General features: G+C 47.4%; 1 protein-coding gene across 1 annotated transcript in view; it reads right to left on the bottom strand.

Moving 5' to 3' along the window:
* Positions 1 to 2,289: 2,289 nt before the first annotated feature.
* Positions 2,290 to 27,548, bottom strand: part of LOC311113927 (uncharacterized protein) — an 89,046-nt gene continuing 63,787 nt past the window's right edge. The window contains exons 7-12 of the mRNA XM_084189202.1: positions 25,703 to 25,743; positions 22,703 to 22,730; positions 16,878 to 16,967; positions 15,692 to 15,780; positions 4,859 to 4,969; positions 2,290 to 4,226 (exon numbers count right to left, since the gene is read on the bottom strand). Coding sequence (XP_084045328.1) covers positions 2,643 to 4,226; positions 4,859 to 4,969; positions 15,692 to 15,780; positions 16,878 to 16,967; positions 22,703 to 22,730; positions 25,703 to 25,743 — 1,943 coding nt within the window. The 3' untranslated portion in view covers positions 2,290 to 2,642. The remainder of the gene's footprint in view (positions 4,227 to 4,858; positions 4,970 to 15,691; positions 15,781 to 16,877; positions 16,968 to 22,702; positions 22,731 to 25,702; positions 25,744 to 27,548) is intronic.

The raw sequence follows: 27,548 nt of genomic DNA, 5'->3' as shown, positions 1-27,548 counted from the left end.
GCGACTCCTGGATGCTGACCTTCTAGGCAGAGTTGCAAAGAAAAAGCCATATCTCAGACTGCCCATCTTAATCTTTTCATTTTATAGGCCAGTCTGAGATATGGCTTTTTCTTTGCAACTCTGCCTAGAAGGTCAGCATCCCGGAGTCGCCTCTTCACTGTTGACGTTGAGACTGGTGTTTTGCGGGTACTATTTAATGAAGCTGCCAGTTGAGGACCTGTGAGGCATCTGTTTCTCAAACTAGACACTCTAATGTATTTGTCCTCTTGCTCAGTTGTGCACCGGGGCCTCCCACTCCTCTTCCTATTCTGGTTAGAGCCAGTTTGCGCTGTTCTGTGAAGGGACTGGTACACAGCGTTGTACTTGATCTTCATTTTCTGTCAATTTCTCGCATGGAATAGCCTTCATTTCTCAGGACAAGAATAGACTGACGAGTTTCTGAAGAAAGTTCTTTGTTTTTGGCCATTTTGAGCCTGTAATTGAACCCACAATTGCTGATGCTCCAGATACTCCACTAGTCTCAAGAAGGACAGTTTTATTGCTTCTTTAATCAGCACAACAGTTTTCAGCTGTGCTAACATAATTGCAAAAGGGTTTTCTAATGATCAATTAGCCTTTTAAATGATAAACTTGGATTATCAAACACAACGTGCCATTGGAACACAGGACTGATGGTTGCTGATAATGGGCCTCTGTACGCCTTTGTAGTTTTCCATAAAAAATCTGCCGTTTCCAGCTACAATAGCCATTTACAACATTAACAATGTCTACACTGTATTTCTGATCAATTTGATGTTATTTTAATGGACAAAAAAAGTGTTTTTCTTTCGAAAACAAGGATATTTCTAAGTGACCCCAAACTTTTGAAGTCGGAAGTTTACATACACTGAGGTTGGAGTCATACAAACTCGTTTTTCAACCACTCCACAAATTTCTTGTTAACAAACTATAGTTTTGGCAAGTCGGTTAGGACATCTACTTTGTGCATAACACAAGTAATTTTTCCAACAATTGTTTACAGACAGATTATTTCACTTATAATTTACTGTATCACAATTCCAGTGGGTCAGAAGTTTACATACACTAAGTTGACTGTGCCTTTAAACAGCTTGGAAAATTCCAGAAAATGATGTCATGGCTTTAGAAGCTTATGATAGGCTAATTGACATAATTTGAGTCAATTGGAGGTGGACCTGTGGATGTATTTCAAGGCCCACCTTCAAACTCAGTGCCTCTTTGCTTGACATCATGGTAAAATCTAAAGAAATCAGCCAAGACCTCAGAAAAAAATTTGTAGACCTCCACAAGTCTGGTTCATCCTTGGTAGCAATTTCCAAATGCCTGAAGGTACCACGTTCATCTGTACAAACAATAGTACGCAAGTATAAACACCATGGGACCACGCAGCTCTCATACCGCTCAGGAAGGAGACGCATTCTGTCTCCTAGAGATTAACGTACTTTGGTGTGAAAAGTGCAAATCAATCCCAGAACAACAGCAAAGGACCTTGTGAAGATGCTGGAGGAAACAGGTACAAAAGTATCTATATCCACAGTAAAACTAGTCCTATATCGACATAACCTGAAAGGCCGCTCAGCAAGGAAGAAGCCACTGCTCCAAAACTGCCATAAAAAAGCCAGACTACGGTTTGCAACTGCACATGGGGACAAAGATCGTACTTTTTGGGGAAATGTCCTCAGGTCTGATGAAACAAAAATAGAACTGTTTGGCCATAATGACCATCATTATGTTTGGAGAAAAAAGGAGGTTACTTGCAAGCCGAAGAACACCATCCCAACCGTGAAGCACGGGGGTGGCAGCATCATGCTGTGGGGGTGCTTTGCTGCAGGAGGGACTGGTGCACTTCACAGAATAGATGGCATTATGAGGAAGGAAAATTATGTGGATATATTGAAACAACATCTCAAGACGCAAATGGGTCTTCCAAATGGACAATGACCCCAAGCATACTTCCAAAGTTGTGGCAAAATGGCTTAAGGACAACAAAGTCAAGGTATTGGAGTGGCCATCACAAAGCCCTGACCTCAATCCTATAGAACATTTGTGGGCAGAACTGAAAAAGCGTGTGCGAGCAAGGAGGCCTACAAACCTGACTCAGTTACACCAGCTCTGTCAGGAGGAATGGGCCAAAATTCACCCAACTTATTGTGGGAAGCTTGTGGAAGGCTACCCGAAACGTTTGACCCAAGTTAAACAATTTAAAGGCAATGCTACCAAATACTAATTGAGTGTATGTAAACTTCTGACCCACTGGGAATGTGATGAAAGAAATAAAAGCTGAAATAAATAATTATATTATTCTGACATTTCACATTCTTAAAATAAAGAGGTGATCCTAACTGACCTAAGACAGGGAATGTTTACTAGGATTAAATGTCAGGAATTGTGAAAAACTGAGTTTAAATGTATTTGGCTAAGGTTTATGTAAACATCCGACTTCAACTGTATCTTTAAATCATCAGTTTACAAATCTGAACATATCTTTATTACGCAACTATTCTACAGGAGAGGGAGGGGCTAAAGGTCAGGGGTCTTCCTGTGATGTCATGGAATGTCATGGTCCCAGCTAGCTAAGGTGTGTGTGTGTGTGACTCCATTCTCTGAGCGTCTGTAGGGCCTTTTCACACAAACATCTCCTTCTTCCCATGTGTCGGGGGCCTCTGAGTGTGTGTGGAGCCGGGCATGGAAGAGCGTGTGTGTGGGGGCCCGGGGAGAGGAGTGTGTGTGGAGCCGGGCATGGAAGAGCGTGTGTGTGGGGGCCCGGGGAGAGGAGTGTGTGTGGAGCCGGGCATGGAAGAGCGTGTGTGTGGGGGCCCTGGGAGAGGAGTGTGTGTGGAGCCGGGCATGGAAGAGCGTGTGTGTGGGGGCCCGGGGAGAGGAGTGTGTGTGGAGCCGGGCATGGAAGAGCGTGTGTGTGGGGGCCCGGGGAGAGGAGTGTGTGTGGAGCCGGGCATGGAAGAGCGTGTGTGTGGGGGCCCGGGGAGAGGAGTGTGTGTGGAGCCGGGCATGACAGAGCGTGAGTGTGGGGGCCCGGGGAGAGGAGTGTGTGTGGAGCCGGGCATGGAAGAGCGTGTGTGTGGGGGCCCGGGGAGAGGAGTGTGTGTGGAGCCGGGCATGGAAGAGCGTGTGTGTGGGGGCCCGGGGAGAGGAGTGTGTGTGGAGCCGGGCATGGAAGAGCGTGTGTGTGGGGGCCCGGGGAGAGGAGTGTGTGTGGAGCCGGGCATGACAGAGCGTGAGTGTGGGGGCCCGGGGAGAGGAGTGTGTGTGGAGCCGGGCATGGAAGAGCGTGTGTGTGGGGGCCCGGGGAGAGGTGTGTGTGTGTTGGAGTGTGTATGTGTTGGTCCAGACGCGGCAGGTGCATGGTGATTCTGGCAGCCCGGGCCAGGTAGCGGTGTGTGTGGGTCGGGGTCATCCAGGTGTGTCTGTGGGTCGGGGTCATCCAGGTGTGTATGTGTGTCGGGGTCATCCAGGTGTGTGTGTGGGTCGGGGTCATCCAGGTGTGTGTGTGGGTCGGGGTCATCCAGGTGTGTGTGTGGGTCTGGGTCGGGGTCATCCAGGTGTGTGTGTGGGTCGGGGTTGGGGTCATCCAGGTGTGTGTGTGGGTCGGGGTCATTCAGGTGTGTGTGTGGGTCGGGGTTGGGGTCATCCAGGTGTGTGTGTGGGTCGGGGTCATCCAGGTGTGTCTGTGGGTCGGGGTCGGGGTCATCCAGGTGTGTCTGTGGGTCGGGGTCATCCAGGTGTGTCTGTGGGTCGGGGTCATCCAGGTGTGTGTGTGGGTCGGGGTCATCCAGGTGTGTGTGTGGGTCGGGGTCGGGGTCATCCAGGTGTGTGTGTGGGTCGGGGTCATCCAGGTGTGTGTGTGGGTCGGGGTCATCCAGGTGTGTGTGTGGGTCGGGGTCATCCAGGTGTGTGTGTGGGTCGGGGTCATCCAGGTGTGTGTGTGGGTCGGGGTCATCCAGGATTGTGTCAGGCGTCCCTGCAGGGCTGAGCAGAGCATCGTAGTCGAAGCCTCCAAGCGGCTGTAGAGAGAGGGTCAGTCCTCGTCGGGCCTTGGCCGGCCGGTCAGGACGCTCCCGCAGCGCCAAGATTACCTCCACAGGTCGTCGCTGTAGCAACGCCAGGTCAAAGGTCGCGCCGTGGAAAAAGGTCTGCCGTTTGAAACGCTCCAGGGTCCGCAGCCGCCGCGTCGGTGTCTTACACAGCAGCTGTCAATCAATCAATTAATCAATAATTCAATCAATCAATCAATCACATTTATTTCTAAAGCCCTTCTAACCACAATGTGTATGTCTCATGGACTTAGATAGACAACTCTAGTGCCCCATTTGAGAATGGGCAGCGCCACTGAGGAATGTCACCATTTTTAAGTAGTCAACTGGGTGGGACTTCCTGTGGGTGAAGGTTGGATCACATGATTCCATCCAGGTCATCAGGAGGGATCAGCCAATGAGGTGGCAGTATGCACACCTATCAGTTTGTTTACCAACTCATAGAAGTATCAGTAGAAGAACTGACTACTCCATAATGGAGATGGCCTCAATGGGACAGATATAATGGAGATGGGACAGATATAATGGAGATGGGACAGATATAATGGAGATGGGACAGATATAATGGGACAGATACAAAGATGAGAAGTGTAACTAAGTGTACATGCGTACCTTCGTGTGTGTATCTGTGTCTGTGCCTTCGTGTGTGTGTGTGTGTGTGTGTGTGTGTGTGTGTGTGTGTGTGTGTGTGTGTGTGTGTGTGCCTTCGTGTGTGTGTGTGTGTCTGTGTGTGTGTGTGTGTGTGTGTGTGTGTGTGTGTGTGTCTGTGTGTGTGTGTGTGTGTATACCTCAGTGATGAGAAGAGCCAGTGGAGGGCTGAAGCTGAGGGGGATGTCGTAGGGGAAACACCTCACTCTCCTCAACATACTGTAGTGGTCTGGTTCAGGCAGGACTGGGAACTAGACGGTGGGAGACAGAGATATATATATATACAGTGGGGAGAACAAGTATTTGATACACTGCCGATTTTGCAGGTTTTCCTACTTACAAAGCATGTAGAGGTCTGTAATTTTTATCATAGGTACACTTCAACTGTGAGAGACGGAATCTAAAACAAAAATCCAGAAAATCACATTGTATGATTTTTAAGTAATGAATTTGCATTTTATTGCATGACATAAGTATTTGATCACCTACCAACCAGTAAGAATTCCGGCTCTCACAGTCAGCAACCATCAGTCCTGTGTTCCAATGGCACGTTGTGTTTGCTAATCCAAGTTGATCATTTTAAAAGGCTAATTGATCATTAGAAAACCCTTTTGCAATTATGCTAGCACAGCTGAAAACTGTTGTGCTGATTAAAGAAGCAATACAACTGGCCTTCTTGAGACTAGTTGAGTATCTGGAGCATCAGCAATTGTGGGTTCAATTACAGGATCAAAATGGCCAGAAACAAATAACTTTCTTCTGAAACTCGTCAGTCTATTCTTGTTCTGAGAAATGAAGGCTATTCTATTCCAAGAAACTGAAGATCTCGTACAACGCTGTGTACTACTCCCTTCACAGAACAGCGCAAACTGGCTCTAACCAGAATAGAAAGAGGAGTGGGAGGCCCCGGTGCACAACTGAGCAAGAGTGTCTAGTTTGAGAAACAGATGCCTCACAGGTCCTCAACTGGCAGCTTTATTAAATAGTACCCGCAAAACACCAGTCTCAACGTCAACAGTGAAGAGGCGACTCCAGGATGCTGACCTTCTAGGCAGAGTTGCAAAGAAAAAGCCATATCTCAGACTGGCCAATAAAAACTACAGTGCCTTGCAAAAGTATTCATCCCCCTTGGCGTTTTTCCTATTTTGTTGCATTACGACCTGTAATTTAAATTGATTTTTATTTGGATTTCATGTAATGGACATACGCTAAATAGTCCAAATTGGTGAAGTGAAATGAAATAAATAACTTGTTTCAGAAAATTCAAAAAAATTAATAACGGAAAAGTGGTGCGTGCATATGTATTCACCACTTTGCTATGAAGCCCTTAAATAAGATCTGGTGCAACCAATTACCTTCAGAAGTCACATAATTAGTTAAATAAAGTCCACCTGTGTGCAATCTAAGTGTCACATGATCAGGCCCTCTCCTATTCTCGCTATACATCAAGTCACTTGGCTCTGTCATATCCTCACATGGCCTCTCCTATCATTGCTACGCTGACGACACACAACTAATCTTCTCCTTTCCCCCTTCTGATAACCAGGTGGCGAATCGCATCTCTGCATGTCTGGCAGACATATCAGTGTGGATGACGGATCACCACCTCAAGCTGAACCTTGGCAAGACGGAGCTGCTCTTCCTCCCGGGGAAGGACTGCCCGTTCCATGATCTCGCCATCACGGTTGACAACTCCGTTGTGTCCTCCTCCCAGAGTGCGAAGAGCCTTGGCGTGACCCTGGACAACACCCTGTCGTTCTCTGCTAACATCAAGGCGGTGACCCGATCCTGTAGGTTCATGCTCTACAACATTCGGAGAGTACGACCCTGCCTTACACAGGAAGCGGCACAGGTCCTAATCCAGGCACTTGTCATCTCCCGTCTGGATTACTGCAACTCGCTGTTGGCTGGGCTCCCTGCCTGTGCCATTAAACCACTACAACTCATCCAGAATGCCGCAGCCCGCCTGGTGTTCAACCTTCCCAAGTTCTCTCACGTCACCCCGCTCCTCCGCACACTCCACTGGCTTCCAGTTGAAGCTCGCATCTGTTACAAGACCATGGTGCTTGCCTATGGAGCTGTGAGGGGAACGGCACCTCCGTACCTTCAGGCTCTGATCAGTCCCTACACCCAAACGAGGGCATTGCGTTCATCCACCTCTGGCCTGCTGGCTCCCCTTCCTCTGCGGAAGCATAGTTCCCGCTCAGCCCAGTCAAAACTGTTCACTGCTCTGGCACCCCAATGGTGGAACAAGCTCCCTCACGACGCCAGGACAGCGGAGTCACTCACCACGGAGCACCATTAAATCCATTATTAATAAATTGAAAGAATATGGCACCACAACAAACCTGCCAAGAGAGGGCCGCCCACCAAAACTCACGGACCAGGCAAGGAGGACATTAATCAGCGAGGCAACAAAGAGACCAAAGATAACCCTGAAGGAGCTGCAAAGCTCCACAGCGGAGATTGGAGTATCTGTCCATAGGACCACTTTAAGCCGTACACTCCACAGAGCTGGGCTTTACGGAAGAGTGGCCAGAAAAAAGCCATTGCTTAAAGAAAAAAATAAGCAAACACGTTTGGTGTTCACCAAAAGCCATGTGGGAGACTCCCCAAACATATGGAAGAAGGTACTCTGGTCAGATTAGACTAAAATTGAGCTTTTTGGCCATCAAGGAAAACGCTATGTCTGGCGCAAACCCAACACCTCTCATCACCCCGAGAACACCATCCCCACAGTGAAGCATGGTGGTGGCAGCATCATGCTGTGGGGATGTTTTTCATCAGCAGGGACTGGGAAACTGGTCAGAATTGAAGCAATGATGGATGGCGCTAAATAAGGGGAAATTCTTGAGGGGAAATTCTTGAGGGAAACCTGTTTCAGTCTTCCAGAGATTTGAGACTGGGACGGAGGTTCACCTTCCAGCAGGACAATGACCCTAAGCATACTGCTAAAGCAACACTCGAGTGGTTTAAGGGGAAACATTTAAATGTCTTGGAATGTCCTAGTCAAAGCCTAGTCAAAGCCCAGACCTCAATCCAATTGGGAATCTGTGGTATGACTTAAAGATTGCTGTACAGCAGCGGAACCCATCCAACTTGAAGGAGCTGGAGCAGTTTTGCCTTGAAGAATGGGCAAAAATCCCAGTGACTAGATGTGCAGCTGTAATTGCTGCAAAAGGTGGCTCCACAAATTATTGACTTTGGAGGGGTGAATAGTTATGCACGCTCAAGTTCAGTTTTTTTGTCTTATTTATTGTTTGCATCTTTATAGTGATAGGCATGTTGTGTAAATCAAATGATACAAACCCCCCAAAAAATCCATTTTAATTCCAGGTTGTAAGGCAACAAAATAGGAAAAATGCCAAGGGGGGTGAATACTTTTGCAAGCCACTGCCAAAGGTCTGCAGGGGTGTGTCACGGTTTCGGCCGAGGCTGCCTCTCTCCCTTGTTCGGGCAGGTTTCGGCGTTCGTCGTCTCCGGAATTCTAGCTGCCACCGTTGCATGTTCCATGTTTCCTGTTTGATTAGTTTTGTCTGTTAGCCACACCTGTCTTGTGTTATGTCTCATTAAGCACCCTATTTAGTTTCCTTGTTGTTAGTGTAGTGTTGTGTGTAATTGTTTCGTGTCAGGTGTTTGTGCGTTACCCGTGTTTCGGTACGCCAGTTACGATTTACTTCCTCCTCGGTTGAGGAGAGTTTTTGCGCCCTGTGTTTGTGCGCTCGTGTTTGACGCCTGTGTGCGTCTGTTGGCCTCTGGCCGTTTTTGGATTATTTTGCACTCGCCAGTAAAGTCTTGTTGGACTGTACATCTGCTTCTGCGCTTGATTCCACACCTCACCATTTCATACACCGTGACAGAATTACACACCTAGACATGGAATCAGCAGGAGCCGAAGCAGCCCCGACGAGACTGGAGGTCCAGGTTCGGGAACAACAGGACCAGATACAGCAGATGGGGACCGCCCTGCAGGAGGTGATCACCACGCTCCGAGGCTGGGGAGCGCCTCCACCACCTCCCTCCCTGCCAGCACCATCGGCCAGTCCGCCCATTCCAGCGCCAGAACCCCGAGGAATCCGACTCTCTCTCCCGAGGGCCTACGACGGAACCGCGGCTGGGTGTCAGGGATTCCTCCTCCAGGTGGAGCTGTACCTGGCCACCGTACACCCGGCACCCTCGGGGCATGAGAGCGTGTCCGCCCTGATCTCCTGCCTGTCCGGGAAGGCGTTGGAATGGGCCAACGCGGAGTGGAGGAAGATCGACGCCGAGACTATCACCTACAACGAGTTCTCCCGCCGCTTCAGGGCGGTGTTTGACCATCCCCCGGAGGGGAAAGCGGCGGGGGAGCGTCTGGTCTTCCTCCGGCAGGGGAGGAGGAGTGCCCAAGAATTCGCTCTCGAATTCTGTACTCTAGCGGCAGATGCAGGGTGGAATGAGCGGGCCCTCGTCGATCTATACAGATGTAGCCTACGAGAGGACGTCCGTCGGGAGCTGGCCTGTAGGGACACCAGTCTCTCTTTCGACCAGCTGGTCGACATGTCCATCAGGCTGGATAACCTATTGGCCACCCGCGGACGTCCTGAGAGGGGTCCGTCCATTTCACCCTCCAGCGCCTCCGAGCCGTGTCCTATGGAGCTCGGGGGCGCTGGCGCTAGAGAGAGGAGGAGTCGGTTGGTTAGGGGGTCCATCCACTGCACCAACTGTGGTCGGGGAGGACACACCGCGGCTAGGTGCTGGGGATGGCCTCCTAGGGAGGATGACGACAGGTCCCGCACTGGGGATTCCCTCCAGGTGAGTAGGCGCCCCACTCACCCAGAGCTCACTGTTGCCCATTTTTGGATGCCTGTGCGTTTTCCACAGGTAGCACCTCATTCCCAGCATAAGGCGCTGGTAGATTCAGGCGCGGCTGGGAATTTTATTGATAAAAAGTTTTGTTTAGCGTTAGGGATTCCCCTTATTCCTGTTGATGTTCCTTTCCCCGTTCATGCCCTAGATAGTCGTCCGTTGGGTACGGGCTTAATCAGGGAGGTCACGGCGCCACTTAGGATGTGTGCGCAGGGGGGTCATCAGGAGATGATTCAGCTGTTCCTGATTGACTCTCCTGCGTATCCGGTGGTGCTGGGCATGCCCTGGTTGAGTACCCATAACCCAGCTATTTCGTGGCAGGAGAGGGCTCTGATGGAGTGGTCTGCTCAGTGTGTGGGTAGATGTTTGGGCGTTTCCGTAGGGGCTACCTCGGTGGAGAGTCCAAACCAGGTGCCCGCATTGCACGTTCCCCCTGAGTATGGGGATTTGGCTATTGCGTTTAGTAAGGCGAGGGCGACGCGGTTGCCACCCCATAGGCAGGGAGATTGTGCGATAGACCTCCAGGCAGGAGCTGCGCTCCCACGGAGCCATGTGTATCCTCTGTCTCAGGAGGAGAAGAAAGCTATGGAGATTTACATAGACGAATCTCTGAGACAAGGATACATACGGCCTTCCACTTCCCCTGCGTCCTCGAGTTTCTTTTTTGTGAAGAAAAAGGATGGTGGTTTGCTCCCGTGCATCGATTACCGTGGTCTCAATCAGATTACGGTGAAGTACAGTTATCCACTCCCGCTGATTGCGACCATGACTGAGTCGTTGCATGGGGCGCGTTTCTTCACTAAATTAGATCTCAGGAGCGCGTACAACTTGGTGCGCATCAGGGAGGGTGATGAATGGAAGACAGCCTTTAGTACCACCCCGGGCCATTACGAGTATCTGGTCATGCCATACGGGTTGATGAACGCTCCGTCAGTTTTCCAATCATTCGTGGATGAGATCTTCAGGGACATGCAGGGGCAGGGGGTGGTTGTGTACATTGATGACATTCTCGTGTACTCGCCTACCCGTGTCGAGCATGTGGCCCTGGTGCGTAGAGTGTTGCGGAGGCTGGTGGAGCACGACCTGTATGTGAAGGCAGAGAAGTGTCTGTTTTTCCAGGAGTCGGTCTCCTTTTTGGGTTATCAGTTGTCTGTGTCAGGGGTGAAGATGGAGGTAGACCGGGTGTCGGCCGTGCGTAATTGGCAAACACCAACCACTGTGAAGGAGGTGCAGCAGTTTTTGGGGTTTGCAAATTACTACAGGAGGTTTATCCGGGGTTTTGGACAGGTGGCAGCTCCCATCACGTCTCTTTTGAAGGGGGGTCCGGTGCGTCTGCAGTGGTCGGCCGAGGCGGACAGGGCGTTTGGGAGGCTGAAGGACCTGTTTACCTCGGCCCCGGTGCTGGCGCATCCGGATCCCTCTTTGCCGTTCCAGGTAGAGGTGGACGCGTCAGAGGCCGGTTTAGGAGCCGTGCTTTCACAACGGTCTGGCACGCCACCTAAACTCCGCCCCTGTGCTTTTTATTCTAAGAAGCTCAGTCCGGCGGAGCGGAACTATGACGTAGGGGACAGGGAGCTGTTAGCCGTGGTACAGGCTCTAAAGGTGTGGAGGCACTGGCTTGAGGGGGCTCAACACCCTTTCCTCATTTTGACGGACCACCGTAACCTGGAGTACATCCGGGCGGCGAGGAGGCTGAACCCTCGCCAGGCAAGATGGAGTATGTTCTTGACCAGGTTCACTTTTAAGATCACGTACATCCCTGGGTCACAAAATGGTAAGGCAGATGCGCTGTCTCGGCGGTATGACACGGAGGAGAGGTCCGTGGAGCCCACTCCCATACTGCCTGAGTCGTGTCTGGTGGCACCGGTAGTGTGGGAGGTCGATGCTGAACTCGAGCGGGCGTTACGCACCGACCCTAGTCCACCACAGTGCCCGGAGGGTCGGAAGTACGTTCCGCTCGAGGTTCGGGATCGATTGATCTATTGGGCTCACACGTCACCCTCCTCTGGACATCCGGGTATCGGCCGGACGGTGCACTGTCTTAGTGCCAAGTACTGGTGGCCCACGTTGGCAAGGGATGTGAGGGTTTATGTTTCCTCCTGCTCGGTGTGCGCCCAGTGTAAGGCGCCTAGACATCTGCCTAGGGGTAAGTTGCTACCCCTGCCCGTTCCACAGCGACCATGGTCCCACCTCTCTGTGGACTTTATAACAGACCTTCCCCTCTCCCAAGGGAATACTACCATCCTGGTCGTTGTGGACCGGTTCTCTAAGGCCTGTCGTTTGCTCCCCATGCCGGGTCTTCCTACTGCCCTACAAACTGCCGAGGCACTGTTCACCCATGTGTTCCGGCACTACGGGGTACCCGAGGACATTGTGGCTGATCGGGGTCCCCAATTCACCTCCAGAGTCTGGAGAGCGTTTATGGAGCGGTTGGGGGTCTCGGTGAGCCTCACCTCGGGGTACCACCCGGAGAGTAATGGGCAGGTGGAACGCGTAAACCAGGATGTGGGTAGGTTTCTCAGAACATACTGCCAGGACCGGCCGGAGGAGTGGTCAAGGTACGTTCCCTGGGCCGAGATGGCCCAGAATTCCCTACGCCATTCCTCCACTAACCTAACTCCATTTCAATGTGTGTTAGGTTACCAGCCGGTTCTGGCACCCTGGCAGCAGAGCCAGATTGAGGCTCCTGCGGTGGATGAGTGGGCGCGGCGCTCGGAGGAGACTTGGAACGCTGCACACGTCCACCTGCAGCGGGCCCTCCGACGTCAGAAGGCGAGCGCTGATCTCCACCGCAGTGAGGGACCGGTGTACGCACCTGGTGATCGAGTCTGGCTCTCTACCAGAAACCTGCCCCTCCGCCTGCCCTGTCGGAAACTGGGTCGGCGGTTTGTAGGGCCATTTAAAGTCCTGAGAAGGTTGAACGAGGTATGTTATAGATTACAGCTACCTGTGGAGTATAAGTGTATTAACCCCTCGTTCCATGTGTCCCTTCTCAGGCCGGTGGTAGCGGGCCCGCTCCAAGAAAATGAGATAGGGGAGACTCCCCCGCCCCCATTGGACATCGAGGGGGCACCGGCGTACTCCGTGAGGTCCATCTTGGATTCGAGACGTCGGATGGGGGGTCTCCAGTATCTAGTGGAGTGGGAGGGGTACGGTCCGGAGGAGCGGTGCTGGGTGCCGAGGAGAGACATTTTGGACCCGTCGCTCCTGACGGAATTCCATCGGGGGTATCCGACGCGCCCTGCTCCACGTCCTCCGGGTCGTCCCCGAGGCCGGAGTCGGCGCACGTCTGGAGCCGCGCGTCAAGGGGGGGGTACTGTCACGGTTTCGGCCGAGGCTGCCTCTCTCCCTTGTTCGGGCAGGTTTCGGCGTTCGTCGTCTCCGGAATTCTAGCTGCCACCGTTGCATGTTCCATGTTTCCTGTTTGATTAGTTTTGTCTGTTAGCCACACCTGTCTTGTGTTATGTCTCATTAAGCACCCTATTTAGTTTCCTTGTTGTTAGTGTAGTGTTGTGTGTAATTGTTTCGTGTCAGGTGTTTGTGCGTTACCCGTGTTTCGGTACGCCAGTTACGATTTACTTCCTCCTCGGTTGAGGAGAGTTTTTGCGCCCTGTGTTTGTGCGCTCGTGTTTGACGCCTGTGTGCGTCTGTTGGCCTCTGGCCGTTTTTGGATTATTTTGCACTCGCCAGTAAAGTCTTGTTGAACTGTACATCTGCTTCTGCGCTTGATTCCACACCTCACCATTTCATACACCGTGACAGGGTGTAAATGCTGCAAATGGAGGATTCTTTGACGAAAGCAAAGTTTGAAGGACACAATTATTATTTCAATTAAAAATCATTATTTCTAACCTTATCAATGACTACATTTCCTATGCATTTTGCTATATTTCCTATTCAAACTCATTTCATGTATGTTTACATGGAAAACAAGGACATTTGTAAGTGACCCCAGACTTTTGAACGGTAATCTCTCTATCTCAGATACCAGAAATTGTTTTAAATAATCCGAAATATTCCCAGCAGCATTTGGTGTTTTTGGCTATTTGGCGCCCGTACAGTTCGGCCCTAAAGTTTTGGCTTATGCATAATGTCAGATTAATGCCAGATAACCTAAAATAATGAAATAAAAAACTCAATGTAGCCTATAGAAGAATGATACATTTATTTACTTTTTAAGTTGTTTTTTTCTTTATTCAACCCACCCGTTCTTCATCCACACAATATTTCATGACCCTAAACCCGCCCACCCCGCGGATATAACCGCCCACGGGGACTGTGGGTTATGAGTTAACCTGCGCATCACTGTACTGTATACAGTTGAAGTCGGAAGTTTACATACACCTTAGCCAAATACATTTAAACTCAGTTTTTCACAATTCCTGACATTTAATCCTAGTAAAGAATCCCTGTTTTAGGTCAGTTAGGATCACCTCTTTATTTTAAGAATGTGAAATGTCAAAATAATAGTAGAGAATTATTTATTTCAGCTTTTATTTATTTAATCACATTCCCAGTGGGTCAGAAGTTTACATACACTCAATTAGTATTTGGTAGCATTGCCTTTAAATTGTTTAACTTGGGTCAAACGTTTCTGGTAGCCTTCCACAAGTTTCCCACAATAAGTTGGGTGAATTTTGGCCCATTCCTCCTGACAGAGCTGGTGTAACTGAGTCAGGTTTGTAGGCCTCCTTGCTCGCACACGCTTTTGCCCACAAATGTTCTATAGGATTGAGGTCAGGGCTTGTGATGGCCACTCCAATACCTTGACTTTGTTGTCCTTAAGCCATTTTGCCACAACTTTGGAAATATGCTTGGGGTCATTGTCCATTTGAAAGACCCATTTGTGACCAAGCTTTAACTTCCTGACTGATGTCTTGACATGTTGCTTCAATATATCCTCATAATTTTCTTTCCTCATGATGCCATCTATTTTGTGAAGTGCACCAGTCCCTCCTGCAGCAAAGCACCCCCACAGCATGATGCTGCCACCCCCGTGCTTCACGGTTGGGATGGTGTTCTTCGGCTTGCAAGTGCCCCCTTTTCCTCCAAACATAACGATGGTCATTATGGCCAAACAGTTCTATTTTTGTTTCATCAGACCAGAGGACATTTCTCCAAAAAGTATGATCTTTGTCCCCATGTGCAGTTGCAAACCGTAGTCTGGCTTTTTTATGGCGGTTTTGGAGCAGTGGCTTCTTCCTTGCTGAGCGGCCTTTCAGGTTATGTCGATATAGGACTCGTTTTACTGTGGATATAGATACTTTTGTACCTGTTTCCTCCAGCATCTTCACAAGGTCCTTTGCTGTTGTTCTGGGATTGATTTGCACTTTTCGCACCAAAGTACGTTCATCTCTAGGAGACAGAACGCGTCTCCTTCCTGAGCGGTATGACGGCTGCGTGGTCCCATGGTGTTTATACTTGCGTACTATTGTTTGTACAGATGAACGTAGTACCTTCAGATGTTTGGAAATTGTTCCCAAGGATGAACCAGACTTGTGGAGGTCTACAATTTTTTTTCTGAGGTCTTGGCTGATTTTCCCATGATGTCAAGCAAAGAGGCACTGAGTTTGAAGGTAGGCCTTGAAATACATCCACAGGTACACCTCCAATTGACTCAAATGATGTCAATTAGCCTATCAGAATCTTCCAAAGCCATGACATCATTTTCTGGAATTTTCCAAGCTGTTTAAAGGCACAGTCAACTTAGTGTATGTAAACTTCTGACCCACTGGAATTGTGATACAGTGAATTATAAGTGAAATAATCTGTCTGTAAACAATTGTTGGAAAAATGACTTGTGTCATGCACAAAGTAGATGTCCTAACCGACTTGCCCAAAACTATAGTTTGTTATCAATACATTTGTGGGGTGGTTGAAAAACGAGTTTTAATGACTCCAACCTAAGTGTATGTAAACTTCAGAGTTCAACTGTATATATATATATAGAGAGAGAGAGAGAGATGAGAGGAAAGGGGGTGTGACACACAAACCATCTGTCTTTCCCTCAATGTGTCTAAAAACACGGAGTTTTATTGGTTTTTATTACTATACACTGTAAATAATCAAGACCCCAGGCACTGCCACACATTTATTAACACATAATGCCAGTCAGTGTAGTGACTCACCTTCCCAGTGACCAATGAGAAGAGGAGGATTCCCAGCGACCACCAATCAGCTGCGTGGCTATAGGGTCCCCCACTCAGAACCTCAGGGGCTGGAGAGACACACACAGCAGAGCATGTCTGTCACACACTGTATATCTCACTGGTCTGTCACACACTGTATATCTCGCTGTGTGTGTGTGTGTGTAGACTGTGTGTGTGTGTGTGTGTGTGTGTGTGTGTGTGTGTGTGTGTGTGTGTGTGTGTAGACTGTGTGTGTGTGTGTGTGTGTGTGTGTGTGTGTGTGTGTAGACTGTGTGTGTGTGTGTGTGTGTGTGTGTAGACTGTGTGTGTGTGTGTGTGTGTGTGTGTGTGTAGACTGTGTGTGTGTGTGTGTGTGTGTGTGTAGACTGTGTGTGTGTGTGTGTAGATTGTGTGTGTGTGTGTAGACTGTGTGTGTGTGTGTGTGTGTGTGTGTGTGTGTGTGTGTGTGTGTGTGTGTGTGTGTGTGTAGACTGTGTGTGTATGTGTGTGTGTGTGTAGACTGTGTGTGTGTATAGACTGTGTGTGTGTGTGTGTGTGTGTGTGTAGACTGTGTGTGTGTGTAGACTGTGTGTGTGTGTGTGTGTGTGTGTGTGTGTGTGTGTGTGTGTGTAGACTGTGTGTGTGTGTGTGTGTAGACTGTGTATGTGTGTGTGTGTGTAGACTGTGTGTGTGTGTGTGTGTGTAGACTGTGTGTGTGTGTGTGTGTGTGTGTGTGTGTAGACTGTGTGTGTGTGTGTGTGTGTGTGTGTGTGTAGACTGTGTGTAGACTGTGTGTGTGTGTGTGTGTGTGTGTAGACTGTGTGTAGACTGTGTGTGTGTGTGTGTGTGTGTGTGTGTAGACTGTGTGTAGACTGTGTGTGTGTGTGTGTAGACTGTGTGTGTGTGTGTAGACTGTGTGTGTGTGTGTGTGTGTGTGTGTGTGTGTGTGTGTGTGTGTGTGTGTGTGTGTAGACTGTGTGTGTGTGTGTGTGTGTGTAGACTGTGTGTGTGTGTGTAGACTGTGTGTGTGTGTGTGTGTGTGTAGACTGTGTGTGTGTGTGTGTGTAGACTGTGTGTGTGTGTGTGTGTAGACTGTGTGTGTGTGTGTGTGTGTGTGTGTGTGTAGACTGTGTGTGTGTGTGTGTGTGTGTAGACTGTGTGTGTGTGTGTGTGTGTGTGTGCTCACCCATGTACTGGATGGTTCCACAGATAGTGAAGGCTCTTCCTCCTCTCTCCAGACGACGGGACAAACCAAAGTCAGCCAGACGGAGGTGGCCTGGAATAAACCATTATTACTGTTCTCAGTACTGGAATAAACCATTATTACTGTTATCAGCACTGGAATAAACTATTGTTATTATCATTATGATTGTCACTATCACTACAGTTATCCATAACTACTGCTCTACACAGGGACATCTACTGCTGTCCACATCAGGGACCTGGGAGCACAGCATTACAATGGACCTGGGAGCACAGCATTATAATGGACCTGGGAGCACAGCATTACAATGGACCTGGGAGCACAGCATTACAATGGACCTGGGAGCACAGCATTACAATGGACCTGGGAGCACAGCATTACAATGGACCTGGGAGCACAGCATTACAATGGACCTGGGAGCACAGCATTACAATGGACCTGGGAGCACAGCATTACAATGGACCTGGGAGCACAGCATTATAATGGACCTGGGAGCACAGCATTACAATGGACCTGGGAGCACAGCATTACAATGGACCTGGGAGCACAGCATTACAATGGACCTGGGAGCACAGCATTACAATGGACCTGGGAGCACTGCATTACAATGGACCTGGGAGCACTGCATTACAATGGACCTGGGAGCACAGCATTACAATGGACCTGGGAGCACAGCATTATAATGGACCTGGGAGCACAGCATTACAATGGACCTGGGAGCACAGCATTACAATGGACCTGGGAGCACTGCATTACAATGGACCTGGGAGCACTGCATTACAATGGACCTGGGAGCACTGCATTACAATGGACCTGGGAGCACTGCATTACAATGGACCTGGGAGCACTGCATTACAATGGACCTGGGAGCACAGCATTACAATGTGACTGACAGCTGTGTTCCAGAACATTGTGTTCTACAATTTTGTTCTAATCTAGAATGTCTCATGTTGCCATACTTCCAAAATCACATCGTTATCACGCCTCCCTTGGAGGTCTGGAGAATTTTGTATTGCGAAAACGTTTTGAATGGTCCGCTGGGGGGATGTTACATTTCAAGAACCCTCCCCTAGAAGGGCTGATTTGTGTTATGTGTCTCCGTCCAGGTAGTGGTTGTTGCCTATGCTAGTTTCAAGTGTGGCCGACAGTGTGCGATTTATATTTCTTGAAATTAAAAGTGCATTACGTTTGTAAAGTCAAACGTCACATGAAGTTCTAAACCGCTCTGGTGACAAGATTTTTTTCCATGTCTCCATTCGTCCACATGGCTGCTGGCTGCGCTTTGCTTCCACCAAAAATATTGTGAAGATTTCCCATTATTTTGTTTTTGTAAGGACACAAAAAACGGAGGCAGTGGGAGAACCTATTCAAGTAAGTAAATACATGTTTAAAATATATATATATTTTTATTATTATTAGCTAGTTAACAAGCTGGCTACAGTAGGCTAACTCAACTGAGCTGCTAGCTAGATAGCGAACTTTACACACTGTTTAGCTAAGTGAATTTAAATGTCATCAGCTAGCTAACTTCCTATCAGCTAGCCATCTTGATGTAATCATTGTAAATTGCCATCTTGATGTAATCATTGTAAATTAAAAACCGTCTCCAAATGCATTTGGAGACAACAGCCATGGAAGAGGGTGAAATTGCAGCTCCAGCTGTCAGTAAAGGGAGAGTGCAGGCTACAGGACAGGGCTACTGGACAGGGCAGGTCATTTTGTGGGAGGACATTGAAAAGATTCCCCAGTTCCAGTCCCTAGAATGAAAGCTGACATGTCTTGAGTCAATAAGTATTCAACCCCTTTGTTATGGCCTAAAGAAGTTCAGGAGTAAACATTTGCTTAAAAAGGTGCACTTTGCAGAAATAGATCCGCCATTTCCCGGTTGCAAAAATTCTAATAGTTAGCCTAATTTCAGTTTATGTGACAAAACAAGCAAGTATAGTGTAGAGAATCATTGGACCATCTAAACTGCTGTGAAATATACAGTATTTTCCATAACCAAAAATATTGTATTTTCAGCTGTTTGAAGTTGGTGGACAAAACCGAAAGTAAAAGATGCAAAAAATGAAACTTAAGAACGGGAAGCATAGAAATAGCTCACATAGAACAGATCTACCACTTCTTAGACTGGCTTTCAATGAGAATCACAGATCTATAACTAACAGTTCTATTTGAATTGGGTCGGGTCGCCCAAAAAGATACATATTGCAGCTTTAACAAGTCACATAATAAGTTGCATGGACTCACTCTGTGTGCAACAATAGTATTTAACATGATTTTTGAATGACTACCTCATCTCTGTACCCCGCACATACAATTATATATAAGGTCCCTCAGTTGAGCAGTGAATTTCAAACACAGATTCAACCACAAAGACCAGGGAGGTTTTCCAATGCCTCGCAAAGAAGGGCACCTATTGGTAGATGTGTTAAAAAACAAAGCAGACATTGAATATCCCTTTGAGCAAGGTGAAGTTATTAATTACACTTTGGATGGTGTATCAATACACACCCAGTCACTACAAAGATACAGGCGTCCTTCCTAACTTAGTTGCTGGAGAGGAAGGAAACTGCTCAGGGATTTCATCATGAGGCCAATGGTGACTTTAAAACGGTTACAGAGTTTAATGGCTGTGATAGGAGAAAACTGAGGATGGATCAACAACATTGTAGTTACTCCACAATACTAACCTAAATGACAGAGTGAAAAGAAGGAAGCCTGTACAGAATACAAATATTAAAAACATGCATCCTGTCCAAAACATGCATCCTGTTGGCAACAAGGCACTAAAGTAAAACTGCAAAAAATTTGGCAAATAAATTAACTTTATGTCCTGAATAGAAAGCGTTATGTTTGGGGCAAATCCAACACATTCGTGAGATTCTCACCTTTCCACAGAGGGGTCATATTAGTGTGAGAGAGGGGTCATATTAGTGTGAGAGAGGGGTCATATTAGTGTGAGAGAGGGATCATATTAGTGTGAGAGAGGGGTCATATTAGTGTGAGAGAGGGGTCATATTAGTGTGAGAGAGGGGTCATATTAGTGTGAGAGAGCGGTCATATTAGTGTGAGAGAGGGGTCATATTAGTGTGAGAGAGGGGTCATATTAGTGTGAGAGAGGGGTCATATTAGTGTGAGAGAGCGGTCATATTAGTGTGAGAGAGGGGTCATATTAGTGTGAGAGAGGGGTCATATTAGTGTGAGAGAGGGATCATATTAGTGTGAGAGAGGGGTCATATTAGTGTGAGAGAGGGGTCATATTAGTGTGAGAGAGGGGTCATATTAGTGTGAGAGAGCGGTCATATTAGTGTGAGAGAGGGGTCATATTAGTGTGAGAGAGGGGTCATATTAGTGTGAGAGAGGGGTCATATTAGTGTGAGAGAGGGGTCATATTAGTGTGAGAGAGCGGTCATATTAGTGTGAGAGAGGGGTCATATTAGTGTGAGAGAGGGGTCATATTAGTGTGAGAGAGGGGTCATATTAGTGTGAGAGAGCGGTCATATTAGTGTGAGAGAGGGGTCATATTAGTGTGAGAGAGGGGTCATATTAGTGTGAGAGAGGGATCATATTAGTGTGAGAGAGGGGTCATATTAGTGTGAGAGAGGGGTCATATTAGTGTGAGAGAGGGGTCATATTAGTGTGAGAGAGCGGTCATATTAGTGTGAGAGAGGGGTCATATTAGTGTGAGAGAGGGGTCATATTAGTGTGAGAGAGGGGTCATATTAGTGTGAGAGAGGGGTCATATTAGTGTGAGAGAGCGGTCATATTAGTGTGAGAGAGGGGTCATATTAGTGTGAGAGAGGGGTCATATTAGTGTGAGAGAGGGGTCATATTAGTGTGTAGCCCAAACTGTTCCGACTCTACAGACAGAAGTTGGCAGATCGTCTGTACCGACTTCAGACGAGTCCCAAGATGCTTGTGGGGGTCATAGAGCTAAACGGAGAACACCATTGTGTTCGTGAGTCTCATCTTTCCATAGAGGTGAGACGCCCGATTTTCGGGATGTCTAATGGTCTGACAAACAACGCTCTAGTTCTGTCACCTTTCACCACAGATGCGGAAGTGCGACATAGGCGGATGCGGTGGATTGAGACGCATCGAACACAAAAAAAAAGCATACATCTCTAGTTTAAACGGATGGATTTTGATGGGGGTTTTGTATTATGCTAATTAGATTTCCGCGGGATGCCGACATCGACCTTAAGGGGTTAAAGGGAAAAAAATCAGCTTCATATATTCATCATCTCCAGCACCACCCCAACATCAACATATGTGAAAATTGCGCGTTTCTATGTTTTGGAGATTTTTGTGATTTTAACCAATTACGAGTTGGCATTGCCTACTAATTGTCTACTAATTGGTTGATGATGTCATTGGACACCTTGAAATATTAAAGTGTCAATGCTGAACTAGTGTCGATGTTGATTAATCACAGATCACAATCCTGCAATGAAGAAGGGAAGGGATTCTGTCTCTGTCTGTGTTTCTGTGTTATATTTCTTTTTTGTCTAGTTCTTTTATTTGATTGTCACTCTCAGTATATCAGCTATGTGAATCCATTTAACAGCTGATCATATGGCATGCATTACTGGCCTTCTATAGCAGAGAATTGCTAAACTCACAAATGTTTTACATTTTGAGCTTTACAAGTGGCCAGTTTATAAGGTACACCCATCTAGTACTGGGTCAGACACACCTTTGGAAACGTTGCTCAATTGGTATCAAGGGACCTAACGTGTGCCAGGAAAACATTCCTCACACCATTACACCACCGCCACCACCAGCCTGTACCATTGACACCAGGCAGGAAGGGCCCATGGACTCATGCTGCTTACACCAGATCCTCTCTGCCATCAGCGTGACGCAACAGGAACCGGGATTTTTCCACTCCTCAGTTGTCCAGTGTTGGTGATGGCCTGCCCACTGGAGCCGCTTCTTCTTGTTTTGAGCTGATGGGAGTGGAACCAGGTGTGGTCGTCTGCTGCAATAGGCCATCCGTGACAAGGACCGATGAGTTGTGCGTTCCGAGATGCCGTTCGGCACACCACTGTTGTACTGCACCGTTATTGGTCTGTTTGTGGCCCGCCTGTTAGCTTCGACCTCTCATCAACGAGCCGTTTTCTCCCAGAGGACCGCCGCTGACTGGATGTGTTTTGTTTGTCGCACCATTCTCAGTAAACCCTAGACACTGTCGTGCGTGAAAAGCCCAGGAGGCCGTTTCTGAGATACTGGAACCGGCGCACCTGGCACGGACGATCACACCACGCTCAAAGTCTTCTTAGGTCACTTGTTTTGTCCATTCTAACATTCAATCAAACAGTAACTGAATGCCCCGATGCCTGTCTGCCTGCTTTATTTAGCAAGCCAAGGCCACGTGAATCACTGTCTGTAGGAGCTAACCATTTTCCTGGATAGGGTGGTGTACCCACATTTTTTATTTTTTTATTTAACCTTTATTTAATTAGGCAAGTCAGTTAAGAACATATTCTTATTTCCAATGACAGCCGACCAAAAGGCCTCCTGGGGGGACGCCTCATAAACTGCCAACTGAGTGTATGTTCTCAATTTAAAATGATACCAGTCCACAATGCAGGAGGCAAACCATATACCAGACATACTGTTGTAGATACTTTACTCCTGGATGGAGGATCTCTCTCTGACACACACAGCGTGAGTTTACCTTGGTCTGTGAGTACACCTTGGTCTGTGAGTTTACCTTGGTCTGTGAGTTTACCTTGGTCTGTGAGTTTACCTGGTCTGTGAGTTTACCTGGTCTGTGAGTTTACCTTGGTCTGTGAGTTTACCTTGGTCTGTGAGCAGAATGTTCTCCATCTACAGTAGAACACAGAATAGGTCACATGTTTAAATGGTTACATCACATTCAGACACTGCAACATATAGATGACAAACTGTAGTGAAGATGTACAGTGGGGGGAAAAAAGTATTTAGTCAGCCACCAATTGTCCAAGTTCTCCCACTTAAAAAGATGAGAGGCCTGTAATTTTCATCATAGGTACACGTCAACTATGACAAACAAAATGAGAAAAAGAATTCCAGAAAATCACATTGTAGGATTTTTTATGAATTTATTTGCAAATTATGGTGGAAAATAAGTATTTGGTCAATAACAAAAGTTTCTCAATACTTTGTTATATACCCTTTGTTTGCAATGACACAGGTCAAACGTTTTCTGTAAGTCTTCACAAGGTTTTCACACACTGTTGCTGGTATTTTGGCCCATTCCTCCATGCAGATCTCCTCTAGAGCAGTGATGTTTTGGGGCTGTCGCTGGGCAACACAGACTTTCAACTCCCTCCAAAGATTTTCTATGGGGTTGAGATCTGGAGACTGGCTAGGCCACTCCAGGACCTTGAAATGCTTCTTACGAAGCCACTCCTTCGTTGCCCGGGCGGTGTGTTTGGGATCATTGTCATGCTGAAAGACCCAGCCACGTTTCATCTTCAATGCCCTTGCTGATGGAAGGAGGTTTTCACTCAAAATCTCACGATACATGGCCCCATTCATTCTTTCCTTTACACGGATCAGTCGTCCTGGTCCCTTTGCAGAAAAACAGCCCCAAAGCATGATGTTTCCACCCCCATGCTTCACAGTAGGTATGGTGTTCTTTGGATGCAACTCCGCATTCTTTGTCCTCCAAACACGACGAGCATTCTTTGTCCTCCAAATGCACTCTAGCAAACTTCAGACGGGCCTGGACATGTACTGGCTTAAACAGGGGGACACGTCTTGCACTGCAGGATTTGAGTCCCTGGCGGCGTAGTGTGTTACTGATGGTAGGCTTTGTTACTTTGGTCCCAGCTCTCTGCAGGTCATTCACTAGGTCCCCCCGTGTGGTTCTGGGATTTTTGCTCACCGTTCTTGTGATCATTTTGACCCCACGGGGTGAGATCTTGTGTGGAGCCCCAGATCGAGGGAGATTATCAGTGGTCTTGTATGTCTTCCATTTCCTAATAATTGCTCCCACAGTTGATTTCTTCAAACCAAGCTGCTTACCTATTGCAGATTCAGTCTTCCCAGCCTGATGCAGGTCTACAATTTTGTTTCTGGTGTCCTTTGACAGCTCTTTGGTCTTGGCCATAGTGGAGTTTGGAGTGTGACTGTTTGAGGTTGTGGACAGGTGTCTTTTATACTGATAACAAGTTCAAACAGGTGCCATTAATACAGGTAACGAGTGGAGGACAGAGGAGCCTCTTAAAGAAGAAGTTACAGGTCTGTGAGAGCCAGAAATCTTGCTTGTTTGTAGGTGACCAAATACTTATTTTCCACCATAATTTGCAAATAAATTCATTAAAAATCCTACAAAGTGATTTTCTGGATTATTTTTTCTCAATTTGTCTGTCATAGTTGACGTGTACCTATGATGAAAATGACAGGCCTCTCTCATCTTTTTAAGTGGGAGAACTTGCACAATTGGTGGCTGACTAAATACTTTTTTCCCCACTGTATTGTATATTATGTACATTGAAACAACTGTATAGACGACAGATATCAACTAACAGATGCATCATTAGCAAAATATGTAAACTTGTAATGTATATATAGGTTGTGAATATATATAATGCCAAGAGTGTGCAAAGCTGTCATCAAGGCAAAGGGTGGCTATTTGAAGAATCTCAAAAATAAAATATATTTTGATTTGTTTAACACTTTTTTGGTTACTACATGATTCCATATGTGTTATTTCATAGTTTTGATGTCTTCACTATTATTCTACAATGTAGAAAATAGTAAAAATAAAGAAAAACCCTTCAATGAGTAGGTGTTCTAAAACTTTTGACCAGTAGTGTAAATACAAAAATATAAACGCAACATGCAACAATTTCAATGAGATTACTGAGTTACATTTACATTTTAGTCATTTAGCAGACGCTCTTATCCAGAGCGACGTACAGTTAGTGAGTGCATACATTTTCATACTGGCCCCCCCGTGGGAAACGAACCCACAACCCTGGCGTTGCAAGCGCCATGCTCTACCAACTGAGCTACAGGGGACTACAGTTCATATAAGAAAATCAGTCAATTTAAATTAATTAATTAGGCACTAATCTATGGATTTCGCATGACTGGGCAGGAGCGTAGCCATGGGTGTGCCTGGGAGGGCATTGGCCCACCCAATCAGAATACGTTTCTCCCCACAAAAGGGCTTTATTACAGACAGAAATACTCCTTAGTTTCATCAGCTGTCCGGGTGGCTGGTCTCAGACGATCCCGCAGGTGAAGAAGCTGGATGTGGAGGTCCTGGGCTGACGTGGTTACACGTGGTCTGCAGTTGTGAGGCCAGTTGGACGTAATGCCAAATTCTCTAAAACGACGTTTGAGGCAGTTTATGCCAGAGAAATTAACATTAATTTCTCTGGCAACATCTCTGGTGGACATTCCTGCAGTCTGAATGCCAATTACACGCTTCCTCAAAACTTGAGACATCTGTGGCATTGTGTTGTGTGACAAAACTGCACATTTTAGAGTGGCCTTTTATTGTCCCCAGCACATGGTGCACCTGTGTAATGATCATGCTGTTTAATCAGCTTCTTGATATGTCACACCTGTCAGGTGGATGGATTATCTTGGTAATAATCCATCCAGAAAATGCTCACTAACAGGGATGTAAACAAATTTGTGCACAACATTTGAGAGAAATAAGCTTTTTGTGCGTATGGAACATTTCTGGGATCTTTTATTTCAGCTCATGAAACCAACACTTTACATGTTGCGTTTCTATATTTGTTCAGTACATTGGTTGCCGTATGGAACAGCTTTGATGTCATTTCCTTTCTAGCTCTTACCTTCACATCTCTGTGGATGATCCCAAAGTCATGGAGGAACCCTGGAGACAACCACAACCACAACATAGTCAGAACCCTGGAGACATCCACAACATAGTCAGAACCCTGGAGACAACCACAACATAGTCAGAACCCAACCACAACCACAACATAGTCAGAACCCTGGAGACATCCACAACATAGTCAGAACCCTGGAGACATCCACAACATAGTCAGAACCCTGGAGACACACACAACATAGTCAGAACCCTGGAGACATCCACAACATAGTCAGAACCCTGGAGACATCCACAACATAGTCAGAACCCTGGAGACATCCACAACATAGTCAGAACCCTGGAGACAACCACAACATAGTCAGAACCCTGGAGACATCCACAACATAGTCAGAACCCTGGAGACAACCACAACATAGTCAGAACCCAACCACATCCACAACATAGTCAGAACCCAACCACATCCACAACATAGTCAGAACCCAACCACAACCACAACATAGTCAGAACCCTGGAGACATCCACAACCACAACATAGTCAGAACCCTGGAGACAACCACAACATAGTCAGAACCCTGGAGACATCCACAACATAGTCAGAACCCTGGAGACATCCACAACATAGTCAGAACCCTGGAGACATCCACAACATAGTCAGAACCCAACCACAACCACAACAAAGTCAGAACCCTGGAGACATCCACAACATAGTCAGAACCCTGGAGACATCCACAACATAGTCAGAACCCTGGAGACATCCACATCCACAACATAGTCAGAACCCTGGAGACAACCACAACATAGTCAGAACCCTGGAGACACACACAACATAGTCAGAACCCTGGAGACAACCACAACATAGTCAGAACCCTGGAGACATCCACAACATAGTCAGAACCCTGGAGACATCCACAACATAGTCAGAACCCTGGAGACAACCACAACCACAACATAGTCAGAACCCTGGAGACAACCACAACATAGTCAGAACCCTGGAGACATCCACAACCACAACATAGTCAGAACCCTGGAGACATCCACAACATAGTCAGAACCCTGGAGACAACCACAACATAGTCAGAACCCTGGAGACATCCACAACATAGTCAGAACCCTGGAGACATCCACAACATAGTCAGAACCCTGGAGACAACCACAACATAGTCAGAACCCTGGAGACATCCACAACATAGTCAGAACCCTGGAGACATCCACAACATAGTCAGAACCCTGGAGACATCCACAACATAGTCAGAACCCTGGAGACATCCACAACATAGTCAGAACCCTGGAGACAACCACAACATAGTCAGAACCCTGGAGACATCCACAACATAGTCAGAACCCTGGAGACATCCACAACATAGTCAGAACCCTGGAGACAACCACAACATAGTCAGAACCCTGGAGACATCCACAACATAGTCAGAACCCTGGAGACAACCACATCCACAACATAGTCAGAACCCAACCACAACCACAACATAGTCAGAACCCTGGAGACATCCACAACATAGTCAGAACCCTGGAGACATCCACAACATAGTCAGAACCCTGGAGACATCCACAACATAGTCAGAACCCTGGAGACATCCACAACCACAACATAGTCAGAACCCTGGAGACAACCACAACATAGTCAGAACCCTGGAGACATCCACAACCACAACATAGTCAGAACCCTGGAGACATCCACAACATAGTCAGAACCCTGGAGACATCCACAACATAGTCAGAACCCTGGAGACATCCACAACCACAACATAGTCAGAACCCTGGAGACAACCACAACATAGTCAGAACCCTGGAGACATCCACAACATAGTCAGAACCCTGGAGACATCCACAAC

The sequence above is a fragment of the Coregonus lavaretus genome (genome assembly GCF_964263955.1).
Source record: "Coregonus lavaretus genome assembly, contig: HAP1_SCAFFOLD_274, whole genome shotgun sequence".
Taxonomy (NCBI): domain Eukaryota; kingdom Metazoa; phylum Chordata; class Actinopteri; order Salmoniformes; family Salmonidae; genus Coregonus; species Coregonus lavaretus.
The sequence above is the reverse complement of the archived record's forward strand: the minus strand, read 5'-3'. Positions and strand labels throughout refer to the sequence as shown.